Here is a 24787-nt window from a genome sequence, read left to right on the forward strand (position 1 = left end):
GGGAAGTGAGGTTCCCCATGGCATTTACCCCACTGCTATGAGGTTTCCTGCTCTGTGGTTTGACCCCCAAGTATCTAATTCAAGGCTGTTCCTAAAAGAGACGCAGCTGCAGAGATGTGAGCAGGAAGAAACGGGTCCTCTGAGTAGGATGGGCCAGAAATAGGGGGAAATATCCCAAATCTGTACCTGATTCTGGCTGCTGGGCTGTGCTGTCTTGCTGGTAAGTGCTACTGGTCCACGACTTCTGCTTGGAGAGGTCCTGCTGTGCCGTGATTCTCCTCCTCTGCCACTGAAAGAGGAAAAGGACGAGGTTGAGGAGTGTCCTGTATCAGCCAAAATGTGAGGTCAAAGCTGCCAACACATTCGCCTGCCTCCCATCTCCTGCTCTCCCACCCATGTCAGGCACCCGATTTCCCCTTTTAATGGGTTGGGTTTTGAGGGAGAGAAGGTTCTGTACTACCCGCAGGCAGCACCACGCCTCCGAGCAAGGTGCTGTGCTTTTATTTGTGCGTTTTATTTCTGCACCACGGGAGCAGAATTGCCAAAAACGAGCTGGCATAACCACAGAGATGAGCTAACGTTAACTGGGGCTTTGTGAAAAATGTAATTTTTTTTTTCATTGGACATACAAAAGAGGATGCTTGGTGGGGGCTTCCAATCTAACCCGAGGCACCCGGCCACCCACCAGCATCCAACCAACCAGCCCCGCGTAACCCAAAAGCCAAAAAACCACCCAGGACAAGTTGTATTTAAAACAAATTTCTTTAATAATTTTGAACTATAAAGACACAAATTAGTGCTCGACTGCAGCATGAGTAACAAATGAAACACATTAAATATCCAAAGCTACCGTGTTCGCAAAACAAGACGGGCTGATACAGAGAAGCCTAACGTTAGTTACCCAGTTGCTCTGGTACAAAGAAGCAGTTCAGGGTTATCAAAATTGTCAATAAACGTTGCTGGATGCAGCTGTGTTTTACCAGCCAACTGCTCTTCACTTCTCACAGTGTATTTCTCCATCTCGGCAACGCTATGCTGAATTTCAGGACAAAAATATCACAGCTGATAGTGTCGACGTTAAAAAGTTTGGTCACATAACGCGCCGGGAATTTCTCATTCCCTTGCAGGCGGGCAGATGTTATGTGCTACGACAGTACACAAGGCATCAGTGCACGAAGCTGAGCTCAATGGTCAACATCAGAGAGTCAATGTCAGTTTGGAAGATCAAGAGGAGAAAAAAAAAAAAACAGTTCCTGATCAATCTGAGGAGTAACTACTGCTTACACTGCTGGAAATTCTCTTCCAGAGCCCAGGGAGTAATATTTAGTCTTCTGCAGGGACTGACCAAGGCGTTAATTTAGCAAATCATGCTACTGAAGTGATTTCTATGAGCACATTGGAAAGCCCATCTCTATACAATGTTGGTTTTAAGAAATAGATCTACGTTGTTCCAGGGCTTTGGGGAAAGAAGGGTGAACTTGGATTGTGCTTACAGCTCTTCCCATGTCCTGGTGAGGAAGGATGAGCAATGGGAAGAGCTTTTGGTCAAGATTTATTCAAGAAATCTCAACCACCTGCTCTGAGCACATGGACTCAACCTGTGCGAGGTGTGCGCTCAGTGTTGTACAGGCACTGGTTTAGGGTCGTGCAGCAGCTGGGTTCTCACCTTGATTTGTCTTAAATCTGCCCTTAGGTGCTTACTCCAAGCTAGATGCCTTCAGCACCTGTAAATGGAGAGGTCTGAAGGAAAGCATGAGATTCAGGCACCGATCCTGCCCTCAAAATTGTCAGGCAGGGAGCTCCAGTAAGCAAATGGGGCGCTGCATAAAGCGCTCATTTGACTGCCGTGCCTTCACGTTGCCTGTCAGTGTTGTAAAATGAAGGGGCAGCTGTGGGGCTAAATCCAGCAGGCAGCTTTCAGAGTAGGGAATGAGCCACCAGCATCAGGGACATGGGGACGGGAGGCACGTGGTAGCAGCCAGGAAGGGCAGAGCTACGTTTCTGCAAAGCAATTAGAAATAGGAGCACTCCGACTCCTGCATTAGAAGAGTATTTCATGAAATACAAACCTACCAAGGACCTTGTCTGCAGACCCTGGGGAAAAACACGGCCTCAGCTCTCGGACAAGACTTGCAAAAGAGAGGTCAGGCACTTGGCAGCAGCAGGCAGCAGGCTGGGCGAGAAAAACCAACAAACCCCAACTCCATCTTAATGGTTACCCAGTATGATCTCTGCCGTTACCTTACAGGATCCCAAAACAAAAAGCATTTTCGTTCGTGTTTGAAACAACTCGTGCCACGTTCCAGCCTCATAAAACAGCTGAAAAAGCTCTAAGGAACTGAATGTAACATCATTCCATCACCTCTGCAGCAAAGACTGCAGGCAGCACGAAGAGCTACATGTAAAAACAGCAAAACATTCGAGCTTGTTACACAAGTGTCTAAAGTGCAGATACCAAGAGGGTGGTTGACGTAATACTATGGGATTCTGTGCTTAATCTTTTGTTATTCTCTTTCCACGCACAATTTCTTAATCTCCTTCTGGCTTTCGCTTCTCCTGGGTAATAAAGTCTCCATCATTTATCCCTTTTCCTAAGAAAGCCTCACAGTTAATCAGTGCTTTGCAGTTAAAGCCTCCCATTGCCTACTTGAAACGTGCAGATGGGAAGATCAGGTTTCTTTAAGGGAAAGTAACTTTTTTTTTTACCTGGATATGTCAATTAAAATTATGGGGCACACAGCCCACCGAAGTGCTAGCGTGCTCCTGGCTTCTGAGGTTTCCTGGAGGAAACAGCAGTGCTGCTTCACTGCAGCTAGTCTTCCACTCCCAGGTATTACACTCAATTGTTACCACCTGATATTAAATACCAAAAAAAATCCACTGGGAGAAATAGGTTTAAAAAGTTGTGTTACTGGAATTTTGGAAAACAAGCTAAAAAACATGGTGGTGGCAGTGAGAAACACAAGTTGATACTGGAAGGACACTCTTGTTATGAGTTTCAGATGGATGAGTTTGCTGAAAAACTCCTTCAGCTGCTAGAAACCAGGTGCAGGGAGCAAACTACGGCCAAAGAATCAAACATTTCAAGTCACACAGTTTCCCTTCAGCCAAAGAAGGCAGGCTGGGGATGAACACAGCCCAATATCAGATTAGAAGAGAATTAAAACTAATTACAGAACAGTATTTCCTATCACATCTCTTCCAAAGTCACGCCGAAGAAGTTGTACACGTTATTTTAGCTTGAAGTGGAACAATACGGTGCCAAAAAGGTTTCACTTCACCTGTCTGCACTGAAGTCCTCCTACTCACATCCCCTTCTAAACCAGACTCCTGGGAGCAGAGGCAGAGCAGACAGAGCAAAACCTCGGAGCCTGACAGCCACCAAATGAGTCAGGACATCTCTGCAGTGTGAGCAGGCAGCCACAGATCCACACAACACTGCTGCAAGCCTCAGGGACCCCAGGCTGCTTGAGCACCTGCTCTGTCAGGCAGGCATAATTAAGGGCACAGGCATTGAACAATACACCACAGAGGTAGATTGGCAAGTGACAGACTGCATAATCCAATTCTGACTACGGGGTAGTCTTCGAAACACTTGCTGGTAGCACAACGTCCTTGTGCTAAAAGGAAAAGCAACAGGATGAGGTCCGGAGATGACTAATACTGCGAGCCAGCTTCAAAAACCACCTCCAAAACGCAGACAAGATGCCTCCTGGTGGCAGATTTCTCCTTCTCATGTCTCCTCTTTATAGCTGAAAATGTAGGTCTGGAGCTGAATCCAGAGAACCTTGATTCCCGGCGTCAAGTATGGAGTTAATCTTTGTGGGGAGAGTTATTTTGACATTTTTCTACTACTTGCAAGGAAGAAGTTCTCAGCTGCTGATCTGTGCCAAGCTGATGGTCTCAAGGCGATAATTTCCTGGTTCTTCATAGATGTTGAAGAACTGAGGAGTTTATCACTGTCATTAAGTCTGTCCAACACAGCCTGCAGGATTCATTTTAAAAGCCACCTGCTATTTCTGCAATCCCCTTTAAAGTAGCTGCTGTCTGAATCCTCCTCAAAAGGCCAGGATCAGAGCTGACCCACCTTCTAAGTTGTAGTGCAAGAAAAGTTTGGGATATGCTGCTCTTAAGACTGTAGGGAAAAAAAACTCAGCATGTAATACAAGTGATGGAAATAAAAAGCAGCCTAACAGACATCTAACAAGTGACAGTCGTGAAGACTTCTGTCTTTCCAGGCACTAGAAAAGTTATTCTGAGTTGCAGTGACACGAAGCTAGAACTGGCTTGCCGTTTTCAATATCACAATAAGGCAGTCAACCCAAAGCACCCATAATTTTAGATTACTTATGCTCAGAAGGATATGCATATAAATTACATTCTTCAGGGTCTAACAGAACCTGAAAGAAAGGCTACTGGGAGGGGGTGGCCCTCGGTCATTTGGAATGAAAGAAGAACACAATTTGCACAAGCTTTTAAGATAAAAACCATCAGTGACAAAGGATATCTGAATGAAAAGCTAACAGCAGCATAAAATTAAGAGCTTTTCCATTTATTCTTTTTTGTTTTTTTAATCCTAACAATTCAACAGGACCTGAAAAAAAAAACCACCACTGTATACTTCCTTGTTCCGAGCGTGTGGGAGAATCCACAAATTTCTTTAAAATATGCCATTAGAGAGATGCCTTACCAGTAAGAAAGTACTTTTTAGAAGACTGTGACTTCTGCCGTTATGAAAAAGTTAAAAGCAGAGCCCCTCAGATCCTCCAAAAACAAAACTAAGGGCAATAAAATACAGGTTTTGTTCGTTGTCTTAAAAATAATACCACGTCGAGCAGATGTCATTTGTGATTGCTGATGCATCTAGTTGTTGCACCGCTCCTTTTACAGGATGTTTTCCCTAATTTATGGGAGCACGTAAACATACTAAACAAGAAAATAAGATACAGGGTGCAGAAACATGCTTGAAAGAGCCTGGAGGTGGAAAGGCAGGCACTTATTTTTAAGCTACGTTTTAGAAATGGCTCTCAAATCTCTTTACAACAAAAAAAAGCCTGCTGGGTAATTACAGACACCTGGTCCAAACCAGCATTTTCCTCCCTCTGTGCTAGTTGTTTGAAGACCCCTCAAATTTCCTAGCACTGATGTGAGCCTCCTCTATGGAACTGGAGCCTACTGACAACAGATTTGTTTGAAAATTTTGTTCAGGAATCTTTATAGTGGTTTGTTGATTATAGGTTGCAAATATACTGCTTTCAGCATGTGCTTAAACCTTGCTGAAGCCATTCAAGGTCTTGTTCCAGCCCTGAGTTTGGGTCTGCATGATCCCTGGAGTTCAGGGCCAGTCACCAGAACTAAAAGCAATGGTTTTGTTTGGAGACGTGCACCAGCAGAGGTGCTACTGATGGACACTGAGGATGCAGCTAAGTCACAAGCAGGAAAAAAAAATATTGAAAGGGAAAAGACTATTTTAGTTATCACTGATTGTACAACACGGATTTCGGTCTCACTTCTTCCACTAGTCAGAGCAAGGAAGCTTACATTAACCAGAATTTTGTGATCCTGGAAACAGCTTTATAGCTACAGAACCATGCCTTGCTGCTGCCTGCAGGTTTTACATCAATACCTAACAGGAGGTCCAATCAGTCCGAGCATTTCCCTTTTTCCTTCACGGCAAGAAGGACAAATCTCTCAGAGCATCAGAAATTGCATAGCATGGCAGCCAGGAGGCCTGGAGACAAACTCCAGTCGTCGCCCCAAGATCTGGGGAGACAAAACAAGAGCCTCCAGTATGAGGTATATTTCGAGAAACTGTTAGTTCAATGTTTTCTTTATGCTTACTGACGAACTTTGATCAGCTGAGTAGATAAGAGCTGCAGAAATCAGAGGGTTTGTACCCGATTAAGAGCCAAAGGTTGGTTTAAAAAAAGTATTCAACTTCCAAAAAAAAAAAAAAAAAGTGTGCTGGAAAGATTAAGAGCAAGCAATCAAAATACTGCCAATTATATTTTGGGGGTTCCTCAATGTAAATCTTGTTCTTTAACTCTTTCTTCATTATTTCTGAATACAAAGATGATTCCGAAAGTCAGACTAATATTTAAGACTCGTTAAATAGGAAAGGCATGAATTCGAAGCTGATCTAGCACGCGTGTGGTGCTGGTCAACCTGTACGAAGAACGGAACACAGGGAATGAAAAGCAGGGAGAGAAAAGGAAGGCATGTAAATAATGAAACGTTTTAAAAAGTGTTTCTTGTGGTTATACAGTCATCCTGCAGTCTCCTGATGGATCACTGGTCAACCAAAACAGGATTTCTGTTCCCATACACAAACAAGAACCCTTATAACGCTTCACCACTGTAAGTGTCTTCTCCTGGTCACACCCTGGAACATCCTCCAGGATGCACCCCAGCTGGACTAAAGAGAAAATGGAAACTTGGTACAAAATCACCTAAATGGCACATGTATCCCAACCTTTTCTGCTTAAAACTTAAACAGCAAAGGAGGCTGTGGAGAAGCAAGGCTAGAATAAAGCCAGAAATCAACCATTACAGACTTCATTAATTGTATAAAAGTGCAAGATTAAAGTAGTTCAGGTTAAGCATTCAGCTCACTATAGGCCACACAGATACTTAGCTTGGCCATCAATGACCTGTTTGTTTCTTTTTTTTTTTATCATTCAGTTACTAATATTAGTTTAAACCACAGAAAGAACAACAACTGAATGAAAAACTTACTCAACCCACTCCAAAAATGGTTAGTTTTCTGTGACCAGCACGAAATATTAGCTCAGTATCATCAGCTATACAATATATACAGAAAAATATTGTGTCTTAAACTTTGTTTTAACAACTTAGAATAAAGCTGTACTAAACGTTATCTCCCTAGCGTGCCAGCTCCTCGCTCTGCTCTGGCTGGCAGGCCTAGTAACACCAAGAAGTCCTTTGATAGCAACGATACTCGAACAGATCCATGATTTTGACAATCCAGCCATGGCAATTGTTGAATCGCTTTATTCAGGTGGTCGCGCGGGGCTGCCTGGGCCTCGGTCAGAGCTTCTTGGGTGGCTCCACGAGAAGAACAGGCCATATCCCGAACACAAACTGTTAAAAGAAAAACACAAAGAGTGGAAAGATTTCTTGGAATACCACCTCTCCCAGAACTATTAACAATATTTTAGCTGCTTTTCTCGGAATGCAACTAGAAATTGAAGACAATACCCTAAGGAGGCACAAAAAGCAAACTTCAGTGCATGTTCAGGCCCGAGACACCTGAATGCTGCAGCTCATGAACAGACACAAAACACCGGTTGCTTACCTTCACCTTTGGCCTGTGTTTCAGGAAAAGTGTCCTTGTGTATAAACTGAGGGAAAGAAGGAGAGCGTGCTTGAAATTTGATGCATAAAACAGCATACAAAGTAATAATTACGTCCCGATCCCGGTTTTATTTTCCAGCTAGAAAATAATTGCTTCTGGGACTGCAGAACTACCCATTCTGCCTAAGTTTATGCAAAATAGGGGGTATTAGCCTACAGTGAATCTCACTGTGCTAGATTTGTATAAGAAACTGATCTACACTACCACCTGTGTGTGTAGGCAGAGAGAAACCAGAGAAGTCAATTCTCTCTGCTAAAGAAAAGACTGAATAGGGGTTAGAGCTTGTCAGTTTGGAAGGGTGTAATTTCATCAGCGCATCACAAAATATAGCAGATATCAATAATAATAATAATAAAGCACGGCTGGGTTCTGTATCTCATTTTTGTTCTGACCTATCCTCTTTTTCTCAGCAGACCTGAGCCTGACCTCACTTTTTACGTGGACGTTTCCCCAGGTACATAAGCGATGCCACAGTGTGCCTGAGAAAACACCAGGGAAACGATTGCAGAGAAAGCACACGGTTCCTTGGGTTGGCACAGACATCAGGCATCTGTGCATTCCCCAAGGAAAGAGAAAACAAATTGTTTTCTCTGTGCAGCACGCTGGGAAAACTTTGGCTATGGTGTTCAAACTATGTGATCACGTTTTCTCAACTATGTAGAATGTACCTGCTAGAGATTCTCTTACAGTTAAGTGGTAAAAAATTATTTAGATATTGAACATACTACACACATCCTTCAGATTCCAGCTTACATTCTGCTCTCATTCTTGCTTCCAGTAGATGGTGGTATAGAGCAAAAAATTAAAAAAAAAAAAAAAAAAACAGACAAAAATCTGCTGGCTGCAGACTTGCTAATTTAAGCTCTTAAACATTTGAAGATTTCTTCTGCAGCTAACATCCTGCACTTCTGGGAAGAGCTCTGCTCCAACCACTCCAGCTGTCACCCCTTCTGCACTACAGCATGATGCCTGCTTGTTTTCGGGAGTGACAGTGCTTATCAGAAAGACGAGTTACATTTCTAAAATTAAACCTTATTTAAACACTTGAGGATTGCTGCAGAAGAACAGAAAGATATTAATAGCTTTTATTTCTGAAATATACTGTCAAATCCTTTTGCAGTTTAACTGCTAGAGCTCCCATTTGTCAATTGCATTTTCCTGAAGAATCACGGCTATTTAAAGACTGATGATTATATTTTGAAGAACATACATTACTTCTGCAGAGTTTACAGATCAGTTACAAAAAGGAAAGGAAAACTCACACCGGTTAAGTAAGGAATCATTTGCCTGCTCTTCTGAGCGATACATGTTGAAATAAATATGAACCTTGTAAACCTCCTAAAATATGATCAACCAACTCAGAAAACATTTCCTACCTTAGCAGGATGTGAAGGTAAGAGCCCAGGCCTGTGAGAATATGCCACCATGCATGAAACTGTGTCACGGCTCCCACGACAGGAGGCATCTTCTCTCGTAGTGCCCTGGAAGAAAGAAATGCCACACAATTGGTTTTTCCAAACTAAGCAATCTCATGTCTGAGTGATCAGTTACCTCCGGACTGAAGTGTTGGAGAACTTATTTATGGCATCCCACAGCCTCAAATGAGTTCTATCACCTTTCCACCCCACAACCCTGCCAATTACTGTCCATAACGAAGAAACGCTGAGGATAAGGTCAGAGAGAAGAATCTGACATCCCTGCTTCGCCTTTGGCAACCACTCCCTCTATTCTCCAGCTCCACAGGAGCTTAGCTTGGCCATCTGTGGTTTATTATAAAACAGGGACAGAACGGGTGTTTAGTGAGGAAGCAATGAAAGTGGAGGATCTGAAACACTCTGCCAACATGCTCTGTGTTTTGAACAGTTCTGAGGCATGAGCTACTTGGGAAGAGGCTAAATGGAGACAGAGAAAGAAAGGGAAAGAACTAAGTTGCTCTTTCTTTCTCCTGCTCAGTAGACTTCTGCAGGTAACGCCTGTTTGGTTGCTGGTGAAGCAACATTTACCCCTGCCTGGCTTCTTTTTTGACTTCTATTTCACATTCAGTCAAAACAAAAAGGGAAAATAGTAACGAGTGCAGGTGTGAAGGAAGAAAAAACCTGCAGCTTCTGTAATACTTATTTACTGCATGACGTTACGGTGTCTAGTGCCCCGGACTAAATGCTAATCCCTGAGCTACTGCTTAGGTTTCCAGAGCCACTCAGCCACGAACGTGAACACAGCTTCAGTTCAGTGAGGAACACCCAAACCATCACCCTGGCACAGCCTGAGAGACAGAGATGGCAAGAAGTCACAAAGCTCAAATTCAAAAACTCCTGGTTTATTTTTTTTTAAGTCAGCTCCAGACTAATGAAATAAGGAAAAAACAAAAACTGAATCAAACCACAATTTTCAACATTAAAGCCCAAAAGAGCAGGTGGGTGGATGATTCACATGTTAAATCTTTATTGAATGAAAAATTACAAGGAACTAAAATGTATTTTTTTTTTTCCAAAGGTTAGAGTTATAATACCACCTGCACAACTCAAAGGCTCTGCAGACATCTGATTAAAGCTATTCAATAAGCTTTTTTTTTTTTTTCCAGCACCATAACCGAACAAGTGTAGCAGCAAACATGCTAACGTTTTTTTTTCCCTTTGCAAAACGAGGACGGAAAAAAGTGCTTAAGCAGCTGCTGCAACCTTTGAGCCTAGGAGGAAGTTCCAAAGCCCCACGGAGCTCCAGCAGCAGCTCAGCAGGCTCAGAGAGCTGGGGGGTTGTGATCTCACCAGCGATGTGATGCAGCTGATTTAAATTGATTTAAAACAGGTCTACAGAGCCAAACAGGACAGAAGGAAGACACTGGATTTCTTTACAGCACGTTACAAGCTGAGCCTGACAAAGCAACCTACTAGGAGCTTTGTGCACCACAGATTCAAGCCTCTAACAGCGTGTCAGAGAGTCAGGATGGGATTTTCTAGACGCTGGCATCAAGCTCTCCATCTCCACCAGTACATGGTGGAGCACAAGCACTAAGAAAAGGAGAGGGGCTGCTGTGAAGCTGCTCAGCTCCAGGGAACATGTACAGAGAACAACATGTTGGGCTGGTGTTCTTTCCTGCACGGACAGAGTATGTAGCCTTACAACACGGTGGGTTTATCTGGAATACTTTTTTTAAATAAAAAAAGGCAACATTTGGCAATAGACTAAACAGAAATGAAGTCTTTCCCAGCCTCCTCTAAGTGCTAAGACTTCAGGCTTAATGATGACAGCCAAGCACAATGCACTGGCTCACAGAGTTACTGCTCTTTCTCAGACACTCCAACAGCTGCTGTTGACTGGTGACAGATAGATTGCAGCAGGTATTTCTGTAGCTTGCAGAACTGCTGCTCTTGATATTTTCCCGGGAAACAGAAACCAAAAAAAAAAAAGCAGGATTGAAATCTCATTCAGATGAAATCAAGTGTGAAGAGCAGACTTTTGAATGCCACAGATCCTCAAAATTACTTCAGTGACATTAACTTCAATTTAAATTGAGGGAAAGTAAAGAGAAATATCAATTATAAAAAAAATAAAAGGAATCTATTCATGGAAAAGAAAACCTTTAAAAGAACTGTTCAGTGTTGAATTCAGTCACGAGCAAACTGCATAAAAACACTTGTGAATGTTTGAATGTTTTGTAGGCATTGTTATCATATGTACCATCAGATGGAGACTTGAACATGCACCACAGAAAAAAACAAATCTTTATGCTAAAATATTATTAAGACAAAGCGAAAGTGCTCACCTCAATTTATCACAGAAAATGTTGTCCACATTCCAGAGAAAAAATCCCATTAAAAATACAGTTAAAGATGTATAGCCTAGACCTCTAAGCCATGGGTATACCCTAGAGAGAGAGAGGAAAAAAATGTAGTATTAAGTTCAAGATGCTTTAAAGGCAGCTTGTAACGTACATAAATATTATTACATACAAGTAAAGTGATTAATTTAGGAAGATACCTTTCCCAAAAGAAAAAAATATATTAAATTCTAATTTTATCTATTTAACTATTGTATTTTACCTCCTCTGCTTCTCATGAATTAGCATTCTCTAGGATTGGTCTTTCAGAGGCTTTACTTCTCCATTACTAGTTGTTCTGCTAAGTGGGAAAGCTGAAGTTGTCTAAAAGGTATCTGTCAGTCCTATGTACAATCTTCCAGTTAAAAATTAACCACGTTACAAATTAGGACTCTCCCAAGAGAAGAGGCTTGTTTCCGATGCAGGATATATCTAAAGGAGGGGACTCATTCAAATAAGGTCTTTCAGAATGGCTGTAGTCCTTTGTGAGTGAAGACCACCACGATCAACAACTAACCAAATAAATGCTTTTAGAAAACAATAATTTCATATTGAATTTTATCATTAGCTGTCCTTGGCAATGGAAAAATGATAACTGCATTTTAAGAAAAATTAGTTCTATTTAGGATCTAAAAACCATCCTGAAGACTCAGCTACAAGAAAGAGCATCATTAATAAGTTCACCCTCACTACCTGCATTCAGGCTGGACCATGGAACTGTCAACTTCCTACACAAAGTTGCTGGCATTTGCTCCTTTCCCACTAGCAAATCCAAAAGAAAGCCCAATTCCAACCCCAAGAAGCTGCCATGAAACACCCTTCAAGCGTTTTTTAACCCTTATAAACGCACAGCGTAGATATTTTGGTTAAAATGCATTCCTGAGCTGCTTCTCCTCCACTGTGCTGTGCAAGGATTTATTTCAGAGCTGTGAGCACTGGCGACTGCCATGTCCAAATGGAACTAGCCAGATACAAGTTACACACGTTAACAACAAGCCAATATAATAAGCAGCAAAATCATAATTTATTTAGTCTAATAAATGCACGGAGCTCTGCATGGTGCATGGCAGAGAGCACTGTGATACTCCCAACTCAGTGCTCTAGAGACACAAGGAAGCCCAGGACATGAAAGAGCACTAAATGGTATGTTATACACGCTGGTAATTAGGTAATTATAGCTAGAATTGTTCAGGGAATTAATGAGGGGGTTCTGTGAGGGAATATGAGAGAGGCTGGCATCATTCATTAACAGGGAACTCGCTTTGTGAACAAAGAGCAACATTTGCCAAGTCATAATCTTGGGAAGGAAGAGGATCCAAGAAAGAGACAAAAAGCTGGGGGAAACAGGCAGGAACGACAACAAGTGGCGAGGATGAGAGGAGGGAAGAGCCTGATAGGAATTACATTCTGCCCTTCGAGGTATTAATGCTGAGCTCAGGGTGACTTCCAAGCCTGTACTAAAAAAGACAAGCGGTAGAAAGTTAACGCATATTAAGGAAATAAAACAGAAAAGCAGAAGTTATGTATGAGTTAAAGCAGGCTTGGACAAGTGCTAGAGCTACGAACAGGAAGAGAGAAATGCATTTCAGCAATGCAGAAGTAAATATAAAAGTATACTCAGGGCTGGCTTGAAGAGAAAGGGCACCAGCAGGTCAGCACAGCTTCCCTACTGGGACATCTTTCCCCATCCCAACCTTCTAACCACAATTTGCAGCAGTACAGCTTATGGAGAGTGATGTTTCAATGAAGTGATCTAACTAATTAATAAAGTATATCCTTAAACCTCTAAAATTGAAGGGGAAAAAAACAGGTAGAACTTCATAGACTTTACTGGAAGAAAACAAGTGATGATACCTTGGAAGGATGGTGGTGTTATTGATAGTGACAGGAAACAACAAATTTTTGCAGAAATAATGCAAAAAAGTGGAATTTGCAGAGCTGGAGAGAGAGCAGGCCCAAGGGCTTGTCTACACTAAAATAAAGAAATTCAATCTAAATGGCCAAAGCTGCAAGAACAGAATTAGAACTCCTTAAACTTGATTCAACTTCGCTCCCCTTGGAAGTAATTTAAGGCAATACCCCTTTAGATCTCTAGGTTAGGATTAAAATTTCCATGTTTATGGGTTTGAAAAGTTTCTTTAAACGGGTTATGGTTTCTACAGCTGCAAGCAAATGCAATCAGCTCTAAGTTTTTCTTGCTCAATAGCAGTTTGTGAACATTTATGCTTGGCTTGTGGCGATTTCTTGGGGGAAAGTCAAACTAAATTAACTGAAATTGCGATTGAAAGGTGATTCAATGAATCCACTTTAAGTTCACACCTTTTGTTGCATTCCTCCTTGTGTTCCTGAACAGTCCCGTGTATAACTCAAAGGTTAACAAAAGGCAGATTTAGCCTGAAGACACAGTAGAAAGAAATCAGCGACTTCCAAAGGCAAGCCCCAAACCCATAAAAAAGCCAACTGTTCACAGGGGAGAGACAGGAACTGACTGAGCCCCTGAGAACTAAAGGAATATATTTATCCCAGTACTGATTCAACTCCTTTTTCTTCAGTTTTATACACCAACTCTGTGCTCTGAAGCCTCTCAATGTGTCCCAACACTCAATTCCTTTTGTACGGTGTATCTGTGACTAAAATTTCCATTACATATACCTAATTTTACTTATTCAAAACTGTAGTGAAAACTATCATTTTTTTTTTGTTTGTTTGTTTGTTTTTTATCTTTTACGTTTGCATTTTAGATGCTTGAGATGGAACGAGGAAAGGAAAACACAAACTAATGGCTCAGCTCTGCAGAGCCCAGCTCTTACCTGCCTCCAAGAATCAAAAGTCGAGTTTGGACACTTGCAAGAGGTCTCACATTTTATCCAGCTCTGTGAGGACAAAACCTCTGTCCCCCTTGAAGTCCCAGGCTGACCACAAGTGCAGAGATAGCAACTTTGCTTAATGATAACCCCCTGGCTTCAAGAAAATGCTGGGAGGTGAGGCAATTCCTTTTAACAAAGCCGTGCACATGAGCTAGCATCATGTACCCAGTTAAAGGAATTTCGCCACTGCTCATTTCTCTTGTTAAACCCACAAAAAAGACACAAATCATAGAATCATAGAATATCCTGAGTTGGAAGGGACCCTTAAGGATCATCAAGTCCAACTCTTGACATCGCACAGGTCTACCCAAAAGTTCAGACCATGAAGTTATATCTTATAATGGGTTAATAATAATACAGAATGATACTTACCATAATACTATATAAACAGACCGTAGAACTATAATGGAAACTAGTGTCCCATACATGATCTGCAAATAAAAACAGAGACAAAATTCAGCAGTGGTAGTCAAGAGACTTTATCAAATGCTACAGGAATAACATTTGTTGCAGACTGGTTTTTATTTCTTAGCCTCAAAGAAGTAACACCCCTGCTACATTCTCCAGAGCTTTCACAGAAGTTTCAAATAAAAATACAATTATAACCACGCTGTTTATGCGATCACGAGAAAGGTCAGTGTAAAACCACAGCTACGTTTCTTTGAATCAGAAAGCAAACGCTAGATGGCACTCGGTAAACATCCTGCAATCAAACTGCTAAGTAAATCCTATTATTTCTTCTCTATCTGTACATTTCAACCCTGGGACGCATAAACACCAGCTGAAAACACTTTTAAAAGTTATTAATCAAATATTAAGTGAAGGAAGTGTATTTTTTTTTTCCTGAAAGCAAACACTGCATTCTGCCCACACCGAGCACCAGCATGGAAGAGCCTTTGCAGGAAGCATTTAAATCGACTACTCCGCATTGCTGGGATTCAATCTAAGCACACAGCGAGGAGGCTGCATGCTCCGAAAAGCTCCACGAGCAGAAGCTGGCTCACTGTAGGCTCCATGAAGCTGAATGCAACAGCCTGGCTTATAGAAAAGGTCGAGGTAATTATTTATTTTCTGCCTCATGATCTTTAAATCACTCTCCATTTGTTTTCTGGCAAGCTTTGGATGCACCCAACACCATCTCCAAGACACACAGAGTAAAGATGAGCATCGTGCCTGACTGATGAAGGGATGAGGATTATCTGACACCAACACCATCGCTTCACTGCCCATCCTTTTTATTCTCTAAGCCTTCTTCCTGCCAAAAAGCAGCTTGTTCCGAGCAGCCCTGCCCTGCTCTTTGCCCCTCTCCAGTGACCCACGAGGGCCTCGCTGTTTTTCGCTTTGCTCGTTCCCTGACCTTCCTGATCTCAGTTTTGCTTTTAGTGAGCTTCCACCTAACTCTGCCTTGTTTTTACATGACCCAGAAGAATGAGGAACCTTTGCTGTGTATTTTCAAACGACGCTGAAGCTCGCAGAGTACTGGTTTGCAAACCAGGGTCCTTACCACGTTGTATCAACTTCCTAATCTCTTTCTTTTAGATGATATTGTCTTCAAGGCAAGGAACACCTCCTGCTCTGCTGTAACCAGGGCGTTATTGCCCTGCAAGCACATGCATGCAAGTCATTTGACACAAAACAGGTTCCTGTGAAAGAAAACCTACCTTCCAGCAAGTCCGTAAAGGCAAATTTCTGAATTTGTTTTAGCCCTAAAGGACGAGGTTAGCAGCGCACACCACGTTATCAGCGCGTATATAAGGAACCTGACAGATAAGGGAGCCTTTCTGTTTGGCAACAGGTAAAAGTCAGCTCCAGTATTGACTATGTAAAGTCGCTCAGCACAGCAGCTCTTTATTTGCATTCAGCGAGAGAGCAAATAACTTCAGTAACCGAACTGCTGCTGCTCTGTGTTCTGTTCGAGAGCGAAACAAAGCAAAAATTATTTGAAAGGCTAATTAGTCCTGGCTTGTACTTTACACAAAAACTGTCAACTCATTCCAGTTCCCTTGCCTGGGGTACGGCACAGAAATGAGAAAAAAAATCCTGCTCAACATGGAGAGAGTATCGAGTGCTGAGCAGTCCCAGGTGAAGCTGGAAAGGGGACGTGGTGCTGGGGCTGCTCATGGGCTCAGTGTTTCACCAATTCCTCAGCATTGGGGGAGTTCTCCCTAAAAAGACACCTCCATATGTCAAATACAGATTTAAAATTATGAGTTAAATGCCATTTTACTCTATCAGTCTCATTTAAAAGAGCCTGGTGTGCTTTCCTAATCAAATCCGGTAATTTATTCTAAGAGAGGGAAGGAAAGAAGGAAGAATCTCACAGAAAGGCTCCTCAGTTCAACCTCATTTCCTCCCTGTTCTCTTCTCACCTGCATTTTCCATTGCTGTAACGTTCCTCTGCAGCACAGACACAGAAAAAACCTACTCACGAAGTGAGAGACTGCTATCATACTGGTTTAGAGCATGACCACGCTCAAGCTTTTATCATTTCACTCATTTGCTCTCAGCTTCTTTGTACGAGGAGCTAAACAGCGCTAGATTACGTCTAGAGAAACGCAGCCCAAAGCCCAGGTAAAACACTGGCTAAAAATGTGATTTTTTTGCAGCTACTAAAAGCAGAGAAAAGCAAAAGCTAGGAAAAGCTTTTTTTTTTTTTTTTTTTTTTTTCAGAGCCACTGGCTCGGTATCTCCTAGCGGAGTTGCTTAATGGCTTGTAAAAGAGGTCAGGCTGAAGTGTTAATGGAAGGAGTGGAGGGGAAAGAAAGAAAAGAAAAAAAAAAAAAAAGGGAACCTTGCAGTGACTGAAGAAAAACTTGCCCAGAGTTGACACTTCCATTTCTTGCAGTTTCCGCTCCCCCACGCAAATAGGTTGTTAGCAGGAAAACACATCCGTGTTTAAAAGCCTGTGAAAGGCTGGAACAACAAACCGTTCTGCTCTGTGTGCTCCAATCCCCCGTGCACTGGAGGCAGACAGCGAGGAGGTGATGCTGTGACAGTCTCCCTAAGCTGCTCCTCACCAGACGCCTGTAAAGGAGCTACGTAACCTCATTTATGCTTTGGGGAGCAGCGTTTTATTTGTATTCCTTTACCACCCATCGGGTTCACTAGTTTAGTCACGCCAAAAATGCATCAGGCATCATCTGTCCACCCAAAGAAAGGTAAAGTAGCAAATAAAACACAAAACGTCTCCCTTATTGAGGTCTGCTCAAGTTCCTCAATTCCTTTAGTCCCCTTTGTTGTTGTTCTTTAACTAATAAATTACTTCAGTGACACATGAAAACCCAAGCATCAAGTGCCTGCTACTTCCCCTTCCATTTCTTCTGATTCTGCCCACTCTTTGTTAGTAAAGCCAATTCATTAGCCTCAAATATGAGTGCACACTTTGGGACCCACAAAGATTTTAGCTTCCTGATGGCCACTACTTCTCTACCAATATACAAACCATCTATCAAGAAATAGCTATCTTTTTACTTGAAGATGAAAACTGTATTTGAATTTTACAACCAAGAAAACAGACTTCTACACGTCCTTTCCTAGGAAAGAAGTCTGAGCAGAGGTAAAAAAGGCAGGGATAGCTTCAGAATAACACGACTCTGCACAGTGTTACGGCTGTTCAGCACTATGCGCTGCCCCGACAGCTCACGCCTGAGCTCATCCAGATTCACCTGCCTTGGTCTTGTTTGGATGCACGCACATGATGGCCAAGTGACATCCAAGTCCCTGCAGCTGCACGGTGCTCAGCAGCTTTCCAGAGCTTCTAGGACACGGTCTGCAGCTGGAAATTTTTTTTTTGGTTCCCCTTCAATGACTTGTAGCACCGGTCCTTTGCAGAGCCTGAACATCTTTCCACATTCCCTAAGCTATTGTGCAGGTAGAGGTAAAAGCCAGAGTGAAAGCAGTACTGGCTTTCTGGAAGCAAGGCTGTGTAACCAAAATTTCACTCAAATCTTACACCTGGTCTTCAGCAGGGCAGTGTCTAAGTATAAAAAGCTCTGGGGTGAAGCCATGTCCTGAAAAAACACAGTTTTTAACAGACTCTTTGACACCCTGGGAATGCAGAAAGAAAGCACCAAGTTCCACTAAGAGGCACAATGGGTTAAGCCAAAACAGGAGGGACTCTGGAAAGCTGCAGGACACTGAGTGTTGCCCACAGATATTCCCCAGAACAGGGAGTCCTGTAAGTTTCAGGGAGTCCTGTACGTTTGAACAAGCTGTGCTCTGCCACAACGTATTTTTCATGCAGCTTCAGGCTCCCAAGTGCACTTCAAAATACAGGTTTTGTTCTACCCCAAGTCCTCCCGCTGCCTTCTTTTAATTTGTATGTTTAAAACACCACTAAGGACAATTTCACTCATTTAGGCAAATGAAATACCTTTTCCTCCAACACTCGCTCTCTCCCTCTTAGCTAAAGTCACCTTAAACTGGTAAATCTGATCTGAATTGTTGCAGAGAATTCACTGGCCATGTTATTATGCTGTGATCAGCAAATGCATTCCTCCTGTTTGCCATTCCTCCCGTTTGTCCTGTTAGTCCTCTAGGTCTCTCACTTCTCTCTTCATCCTCCTCTGGACTTTGTATCTTCACAACTTTCATCAGGAGGCGAGTCTTTTTCCTGCTACGTGTCATTAAATAAAAACACTTCCACTACTAATCCCGAGGAAGTCCAGACTGGGACTGCCTTTCATCATCTCCCTCAGTCATGTTCCCTTAGTCACTCCCTTACCTGATTTGCAATTTCATCCCACTCTACTTCTCCAGCTTGCTTAGTTTCTCATGGGAGAACACATCAACACTTCTGTCACGTCTATACAAAAGATGTTGTTTTTTTTTTAAACTGCATTTCTTAACATAGAGAAAGCAGCCACCAGAAAAAGCTATCAGGTTAACCTGAACATTTTGTCTATTTTTCTAATTACCTTCTAATTATCCCTGTTTAAATCTTCCTTCAAACTCTTGCAGCAGACGACTACGCAAATGAAGAAGGTTTTTAGATGGATTTCATTATTCCTGTAAGTTGACCCATCAGCTAAATAAGGTTTTTGACCATATAGGCAGCATATGGTATGTAGCAGGTAAATAAATCCAGATGGAAAACCACACTTTGCAGATGACAGCTTTCTAGGCCATGTCATATTAGAAGGAAGGCCACCTGTAAGACATGACTCTAAAAATTTAACTCTCCAGGTTGTTTCTTCTACTTGCAGGACAGCAGCCAATCCTCCCCCACCCCTTTCCTCCTATAAGCGCAAATATACACGTGGTAAACAGGGATGAGAAACTAATCTGATTTAAGACTAATTCTGGAAAGCTTTAACCCGTTCAGTTCCCCAGTAAAATTCTCATCAGAGAGTAGATTTGTGTGCTAGAAGGAAAAAAAAAGGGAGAGGCCACAGCTGTTTTCCTTGACAATCATGCTGGCTTGAGAATGACTGGGTCCTCTGTCTGTTTAGCACTATGGAAATTAGGTAAGAACAGTGCTTTATCCCCAGAAATTTTGACATAAGCAAGCCAATACAAGCTTGTAAAGACCAGTGCAATCTTTTGTTTGATTAATTGATGAAACTGAAAAGAAAAAGTCAGTTGTCTGGCAAACAAGTGTTTTCTTCTAACAATGTGCAGTGACCAACTGACCAAAATGTGCATCTCCTTCCTCCTAAGGGTCTCGGTGCTTCACCTTACAGACCTGGAATGTCTGAATGGAGAAAGAGAAGCTGGTCTCTGTTGCCACTGTGCCATGAATAATAAACTGAAATCCCCTTCATGCCTTGCTGGCAATATGCAATTGCTGAGCCCAAGATGGGAAGGAAAGTGGAAAGCAATCCACTGAGAAGTAAGGCTTAGATCCTGGCTACGAAATGTAATAGGATCTTTTTCCATTCTTGTTGCTCACCTTTTGGGGAAAAAACACGCTGTAACAATGGAGAATATAACTGTCCAGGTAATTATTCCCCTTTTTGCAAGGCTGACAATGAGGACAATCACAAATACCTAGAGGAATCAAGTGCTGTTTTATGTCCTAATGCTGCTTTCCAATACAGCCAGGGACTGAGACTACGAGTTAAAACTGTGATTTCATGAACGTATTTAACCTTACTTCAAGTCTGTGCAATCCATTTGGTTGGAAAACACTGAAATTATAAAGAGGACAAATATTAAGAGAAATAACCTTGCTTAGCTGTGCAGAGAAATGTTTCCTCCGGATTTACAACACATTTGGCAAAGGGTAGGAAAAAGTAAGCACAGTACTTGGACATTTGGTATTTGGCCATAATTGTATGTTCTCCATAAAAATCAATTTAGAAAGAGTTGTTGTAATAAGTCCAGCACTTTTATGGGCCTCAATCTGTCCTACATTGACTTCTTATGTATAAATCACAACAGGGAATTCATATCCGGAACCTAAGAGAAACCAGATGCAAAATATTAATGGTCTGTGGCAATGGGTTAAAGTTTCCCTATTTCTCTCTTTCCAGAGAAGTCATAATATTTAGCTTCTTAATATCTGGCACATCAAACAATACCTATATGAATGCCTCAAACAGGGAAGCTGAGATCTACTTTTGCAATAACAACAGGTTGAGTAGATGAATTAAAGAAATACAGTCCAACGTAGGTAGAAAATTCTGCCATTATTACCCAAAATATTTTAAATCACTTCAATCAAAACCAGTTACAACTAGCTCAAGAAAAGCATCAGAAAATGCCTTTTTCACCTTGGCTAACATCTTCCTGCCAAAAATGTAAGCAGGGGGCGGGTGGGTGGAATTTAATAAATATGATCAAAAACCCTGCAAGTTTCTCTTTTTATCTAGAGGTAGAGTCTCAATTCCTGTTTCTAGGAGAGATTGTTTGGAGCAGTTGTGAATTTAGTTTATTCATCATCGGTTTACTAATCCAACAGCAGGAAACATGCATCATTTTTATGACCGCTGATGCAGCAGGCACGTTTTGACAGGCGATGGCACTACCAATTGCAGAAAATGAGGCTTTAAAGCTCTGTCCTGCGAAGAGCTGAGCTTTTGCTTGGCAATTTTTCAGCTGTTATCCCTAATCAAAAAGTCGTAAAAGAAGGAAAGCTACTCATGGCATAGATAAGCAAGCATGACTTCTAACCTCCTGTGAGCAGGCAAGTGGTACAAATCCTATTCCCACTGGCAGCGAATGCACATTAATACTGTTGGACAGCGTTGCTACTAAAAAAAAAACTGTACTAAACATGCCATTAATCCTCTATGGCCATAACAACAAGCCTGCCACATAACCCTGTAAGTCATTCTCCATTTAAATTCAGCTTGGATTTATAAAAAGTAAAATTAAGTAGTTAAAAAAAAAATGTTTTATGTATAAAAAGGGAGAGAAGAACATGGGGTTAAGTTGCCCAAGCCATGTTATGATGTCAGGTCATAGTTTCACAGCAGCCAATAATGTAATAAAACACACAAGGGCTCATTAAGGCCTCCCTCTCGTTACACTTGTCACTGATGAAAAAAACCTAGACTATTAGGTCAAATACTAAAACACCACAGAAACCATTCCAGTTTTTCAGGTCACCAAGTAACAGGATGGCGATGTGACAGAGAGCAGTACTGCTTAAAGAAAAAGCGAAAGACAAATGGGGTTTGCCTTCTCTTCTTCCTTCCAGCTACAGCATCCTATAAAGCACTCTGCTAAACCAGCACAGTTTAAACAAAACTTCTCCAGAGCAACACTCACCTGGTGGAATACAGGCTCTTTCAAATTTAAATAAACCTGCAAAGATTAGAAAGAGAGAAGTAATTTGCAATGGAGAACAATCATAACATCATTAATTTAAATATTGCCAAGGCTTGTTCTGTTAGAATAAAGACACAAGTGCCTATCCATATAATGTTAAACTTGATTAAACAGTTGCAGTTTCCTTTGGCAAAACCTGAGGGCTCTTCAACAGATTTTAACTGTGAAATTATTTAAAATTCAGAAGCACAAATAGCAATATCAACAGCTAAGAGCTTCTCATTTAACAGAGTTGCAACACAACATGAACAATTACAATGCAGAAATTACCAGACACATTCTTGATAAGCATTGCAAGAAAGTGTACCCTGCTTAGATTTGCTATTATTAATGTTTTTGATGATAACATTTCAATTCATTTTACCAACAGCTAGTAGTTAAGATGCATAACGTGCATGTTAGGCATAACATGCCATAGGTATAAAATACAAACTTTAAGTCTCATCTTTCCTGTGCCTCCTAAAGGCAGAAGACCTCTAATGCTACTTAATAGGAAACGTTTATTGCTAAAAATAATGAAAGATGTTCCAACTGTGGCTGATGGCCAGTACAAAACTAATTTTGTTCACACAGGCAGCATGCTGCCTTGAGAAAGGGAACCAAGTTAGCCATGACACAGTTTAAACTCTAAGTTTTTAAACTGATAGGTTCCTTTCTTATTCTGCCTGGTGTTTGAAAGAACAGTCAATATACAGGACCACATCACAGCTCCCTTTTTGCATCCTGTTGAGCAGGATTATTTTCATTTCTGTCGACAAGTTAAGGTGAGGCCCAGAGGGAAAAGACAGCTTGTCCAGGGTCTCATAACATGTCACAGCCGGAGGACACTCTTTTCTTCACATTCATAGCAACTGCATTACTGTGTTTCTTTCTTCTTCATTTATCCTATATAGTGCTTTAGATTGAAAAATTTCAGGTTTCTCAAGCCAGCACATCGTTTTCCCACCCCAAAAAAACAATTTCTCCTTGACTGGAACTGTGTAGACTCAGGACTGCCTGTGCAATGTTCCATCACTGGCAAGAAACTGTCAACATAACGGTGAAAATGCCAAATTAGAAAAGTTACTTACTATGCTGACTACGAAGCTGTATGTTATTAACAAGAAAAGCAGTGGATAATTGACTGTGTTCTTGTACTTGAAACATTCATACCTGGAACAGAACATAAAGGAGAGTGATAACATTCATCACTTAGCACGTAAAGGCTGTGTTTTTCAAGGTGTATTATCACAGAATTTGTGAGAAAATTGATCTAAATGAGTCTCAGGCCCTTCAAGGAATTGTAGCTGCTCCAATAAAGATGTCATTTTAATATGAAAACCCCACAGTTCTAATAAACGTTTTTCAAGAAGTCTATTGCAAAAATAAAAACCAATAAGCTTATGCATATAAAAAAAACCTAAGCCAGTCAGTGGAAAGAAACTGGTAAGCAGAAGCATTTTTCAAAGGTGCTTAAGGGGTGCTAATGGATGACAAATTAGAAACAAGTTCAAAATGCAATACAGCTGCCAAAAAACATGACATCTGTGAAGAAAGTCAGTGTGGGAAAGGGACTGCCTTACAAAACAGCAAACTCTGGAGATCTGGTACAATTCAGGCTGTTTATAGCTTTACCACAGCCACAGCGCAGTGAACTTACTAGGTCAGGTACTGGAGGAAGTGGGAAGTAAAAACAGCTAATCGCTGCTAGTATTAATTAAAATTAGCTTCATTATCTCTGTGCTGCACTTCAGGTCTAACTGTGCTGGAATTACCAGACACATCCCAAAATCACAGGGCGGTGGAGGTTGGAAGGGGCCTCTGGAGGTGACCAGGGCCAACCCCAGGTGGGTTGTGACTATGTCCAGAAGGGACTCGTGAGGTGGGAGACCTCTCCCAGAGCTCTGTCACCCTCACAGTGAAGTCTTTTCTCGCTTTCAGCTGGAACTTCTGGTGTTTTAGCTCGTTCTCGTTGCCTCTTGGCCAAAAGAGTCTGGCCACATCCTCTTGACGCCCTCCCTTCAGATATTTATATACCACGCTGAGATCTCCTCTCAGCCTTCTCCAGGCTGAACAGGCCCAGCTCTCACAGCCTCTCCTCACATGAGGGATGCTCCAGTCCCCTAATTATCTTTGTAGCTCTGTGCTGGGCTCTCCCCAGTATGCCCAGCTCTGTCTTGTACTGGGGAGCCCAGTGCTGGACCCAGCACTCCACAAAAACAAAGTTTTTCTCACAGTGTTGAGTAGAAGAGGAGGATCACCTCCCTCGGCCTGCTACCAACACTATTACTGATGGCTTCTTGGCCACAAGAGCACATTAATGCCTTGTGGTTAATTTGCTGTCCACCACGACTCCAGGTCCTCCTCCACAGAGCTGCTCTTTAGACCATAACTTCATCAGAAAAGAAAAAAAGTGAAGAAAACAAGCAACAGTATCACTCTGTGCTTCCCAAAGTCACCACATCATTAGGGCTGGAGGAAGATGTCTGTATAGCTAGAGTGACATCTGACTACTTTACTATTAGCTCCTAAGAAACAGACATCATCAGGGATGAATAAAAGGAAAAAAAGATGTGCAGGAATATCTGGAGAAAATCATTAGGACAGCACATTGCAAAATAGATGGCCTAAGTAATTGCAGAGCTCAAGAACCACTAGGACTGCATGATGTATGAGGGCATGTCCTGGGCAGAACCACCCCACCACCTACCTTCAAGAAAACCATAATGATTATTAAAGGCCTCCCAAGCTAAACATGAGCTCATTCTTCAGAGCATTTTAATTACTCCCAAACAAACACACGTAGAATCTTATTAGGGCTAGAAATACAGTAACAGGCTGCAGTGCTTTTGACGATGATAGAGTAACTGCTGCACAAAATGAGCATGATTATTTTTTCAAATCGTTTTTTAAAGCCTCTTCTCATCCTTTCCCCGATCACATTCAAATCAGACAAAAAATGCAAAGGCAATTTCA

The 24787-nt window shown here is 41.8% G+C and overlaps 1 protein-coding gene across 1 annotated transcript in view; it reads right to left on the reverse strand.

Annotated features, from left to right (window-relative positions):
- Positions 1 to 743: 743 nt before the first annotated feature.
- ACER3 (alkaline ceramidase 3) overlaps positions 744 to 24787 on the reverse strand; it is a 52679-nt gene continuing 28635 nt past the window's right edge. The window contains exons 5-11 of the mRNA XM_032207739.1: positions 22903 to 22984; positions 21773 to 21808; positions 14432 to 14490; positions 11139 to 11240; positions 8752 to 8856; positions 7316 to 7361; positions 744 to 7101 (exon numbers count right to left, since the gene is read on the reverse strand). Of these exons, the coding sequence (XP_032063630.1) occupies positions 7048 to 7101; positions 7316 to 7361; positions 8752 to 8856; positions 11139 to 11240; positions 14432 to 14490; positions 21773 to 21808; positions 22903 to 22984 (484 nt within the window). The 3' untranslated portion in view covers positions 744 to 7047. The remainder of the gene's footprint in view (positions 7102 to 7315; positions 7362 to 8751; positions 8857 to 11138; positions 11241 to 14431; positions 14491 to 21772; positions 21809 to 22902; positions 22985 to 24787) is intronic.

This window comes from Aythya fuligula, chromosome 1 (genome assembly GCF_009819795.1).
Source record: "Aythya fuligula isolate bAytFul2 chromosome 1, bAytFul2.pri, whole genome shotgun sequence".
Taxonomy (NCBI): Eukaryota; Metazoa; Chordata; class Aves; order Anseriformes; family Anatidae; genus Aythya; species Aythya fuligula.